At 35.0% G+C, this 2500-nt stretch overlaps 1 protein-coding gene across 2 annotated transcripts in view; it reads left to right on the top strand.

Annotated features, from left to right (window-relative positions):
- Window positions 1-2500, top strand: part of LOC138007569 (protein transport protein Sec31A-like) — a 49086-nt gene that overhangs the window by 3836 nt on the left and 42750 nt on the right. For both annotated transcript variants that reach the window (XM_068854557.1, XM_068854556.1), the window contains exons 2-3: window positions 751-868; window positions 1508-1597. In XM_068854557.1, coding sequence (XP_068710658.1) covers window positions 756-868; window positions 1508-1597 — 203 coding nt within the window. In that variant the 5' untranslated portion in view covers window positions 751-755. The remainder of the gene's footprint in view (window positions 1-750; window positions 869-1507; window positions 1598-2500) is intronic.

The raw sequence follows: 2500 nt of genomic DNA, 5'->3' as shown, positions 1-2500 counted from the left end.
ACTCTTTTCCTTGGAACAAAGCTAGGGATTTTAGAAAACAAATTTTAAATATGGACAAAATAAGATCAAAGCTGCACACGTGGGAAAATGCACAAGCTGTGTTACATCCAAATAAGGAAAATGTTTTAACTAAAAAAAAAAAGAACCAGCTCTGAACCAGAATTGAACTCTTCAAGGTTATGAGCTTTGGCCTGAATTACTGAGTCACTGGCATGCCCACTTTTGCTTGTGAATAGTTCAAATTCTCAAGAGATGTTGTGTTCGATGCTACTTTTCAGGCCAGGAAACCTTTCTTGCACTCAAAGTAAGAGAGAGTCCATGGTTTCACGAGCAACCTCTTTGCTGGACTAGAACAATTTTATCCATTTTCCCAGAGAACTCATGATTTTGAAAAGGCACCTTTACATTGTTGTGGTTGTTCCAGTACACCTTGATTTGAAAGCTGGCTACTGCTCACACCGAGGCAAAGGAATTTCATCAAAATGTTTAACTGAAGTTGGCAGGGCAGTCACTCAATAATGTTGGCCCATTCCACGAATCGGTGGTTTTCATAGTATCAAGCTGTGGAGTGCGATTGCATGGGATGTTAGCCGTCTGCATTTTGTCCAGTCACTCATCGCTCTGCAAAGAAGGGGAAGGTGGGAGTAAGGAATGAAGCAGGGAAATGTACCAGAAAATGGTTGTGATACAATGTAACATTATTTTTAGTCTCACCATTTAAACTTTAATATCATACATTTTTTTGTATAGGAAACATGAAAGTCAAGGAAGTAAACAGAACAGCAAACATTGCATGGAGTCCTGCACCTCAGTATCCAATATATCTTGCTGCTGGTACAGCTGCTCAGCAGCTGGATGCTACATTCAGGTACATTTTGCCTACTATATACATTGGTGATACATGTAGCTATTTAATGAAATTAATAGATTCCATGTTGCCAAGCATCTGTTCTGTAATAGATCACAGATGAAACCGCCCTCCGCTGAACAGTAAAGTCATCTGTCATCAGACAAAGTTAAATCTATTTAGTCTCACTCCCAGGAGTCAAAGCAAAGCGAAGCAAAGCAACCATATTTTAATGTCGATAACTCGTAACAGTAATTCAACTGACAAACCTGAGGTCAATGGTGTGCTCATTTTACTCCCCCTTCTCCATCAGTGCTCCTTTTGACAGGTATTTAAAGCTACTTAGGCTACACTGAAAGGAAAGAAGTCGAAACAAGAATGTGAGATCCGGAGATCAAGTCAGTTGGTCAATATTGTAAAATTTACATCTGGTACACCCTTTTTTCCAAGTCAGTAGCTTCAAATGCAATCTTTTTGTGACATTAATCATTAATGGCTTTTAATTTTCACAAAATGAAAATCTACATGTACATGTAAATGTATCTTAACCAGAAAGGACCCTTTTTCACCATATTAACAAAAGACTTTTAATCTTTTCATTATATTGAATGGCGTGTTTACAGTATTTAAACTGCTTTTATAAATTATATTTTCTTTTAGCACAAATGCTGCTCTGGAGATTTTTGCTCTCAACCTGTCAAGTGGTGATGGAGAGATGCCACTGAAGGGAACTGTGGCTTCAGAACACAGGTACATGTATTGTGACACAATACATGTAATTAAGCATAATCAATGATAATATTATTTTAACTTCAGGTAGAATAAGACTTATCATCAAAATAGTTTTTTCATTAAGATATTAATTAATTATCTTTTATTATATACAGATACTGATTACTGGTAAATAAAATTATTAGGATTTTCCTTCTTACGAAAAAATCATATTTTCACCACGAGCAGTAAACATATCATTTTAATCTTTCAAATGTGAGGATATAGGTGTTGTCATGGTAACTAACACGATTAACCAAGAAAAGATGAGCCTCCCCTTCATTGTGAGATACTTTTGTGCTGTAATATAATTATTCTTACTTTGTTGCACAATTTGACATGATCATGATTTGGTTATAACTTTCATTCATGTATCTTGTTTCACGTTACACAACATGTGTGTTTTAGCAGTTGGTGACCAATTTTTTCGCTTTGGGATACAAGTTTTATCTTTTCTTGCTGACAGTTTCTCTTACTCATTCCCTGCGCTCACACATGAGAGATACTATCAGCACTCGAATATAACATTCATATCCTTGTGCGGCCATGTAATATTATCCTCTATATTATCAATTTATTATTGACAAAATTAATATTGATACATTTAAGTATGTGTATGACAATACAACTGTAATCAGTATTAAATGGGTATTGAGGATTTTGTTTTCAGATGAGACTGAAAACATTATTTTATTCATTGTTTACTGCATGTATCATTGGACCACTGACATCAATTTTATATGAAGAATGCTGTTGTTTTGTGCAACAATTAAATGCTTAGGATTGTTTTACATGTACATGTAAATGAATAAGAATATTGTTCATCGATGGCTTTAAAGTTTACACTCAACCACAATCTTTAGTTTTGTGAAATCTTTACTT

This window comes from Montipora foliosa, chromosome 6 (assembly GCF_036669935.1).
Source record: "Montipora foliosa isolate CH-2021 chromosome 6, ASM3666993v2, whole genome shotgun sequence".
Taxonomy (NCBI): Eukaryota; Metazoa; Cnidaria; class Anthozoa; order Scleractinia; family Acroporidae; genus Montipora; species Montipora foliosa.
The sequence above is the reverse complement of the archived record's forward strand: the minus strand, read 5'-3'. Positions and strand labels throughout refer to the sequence as shown.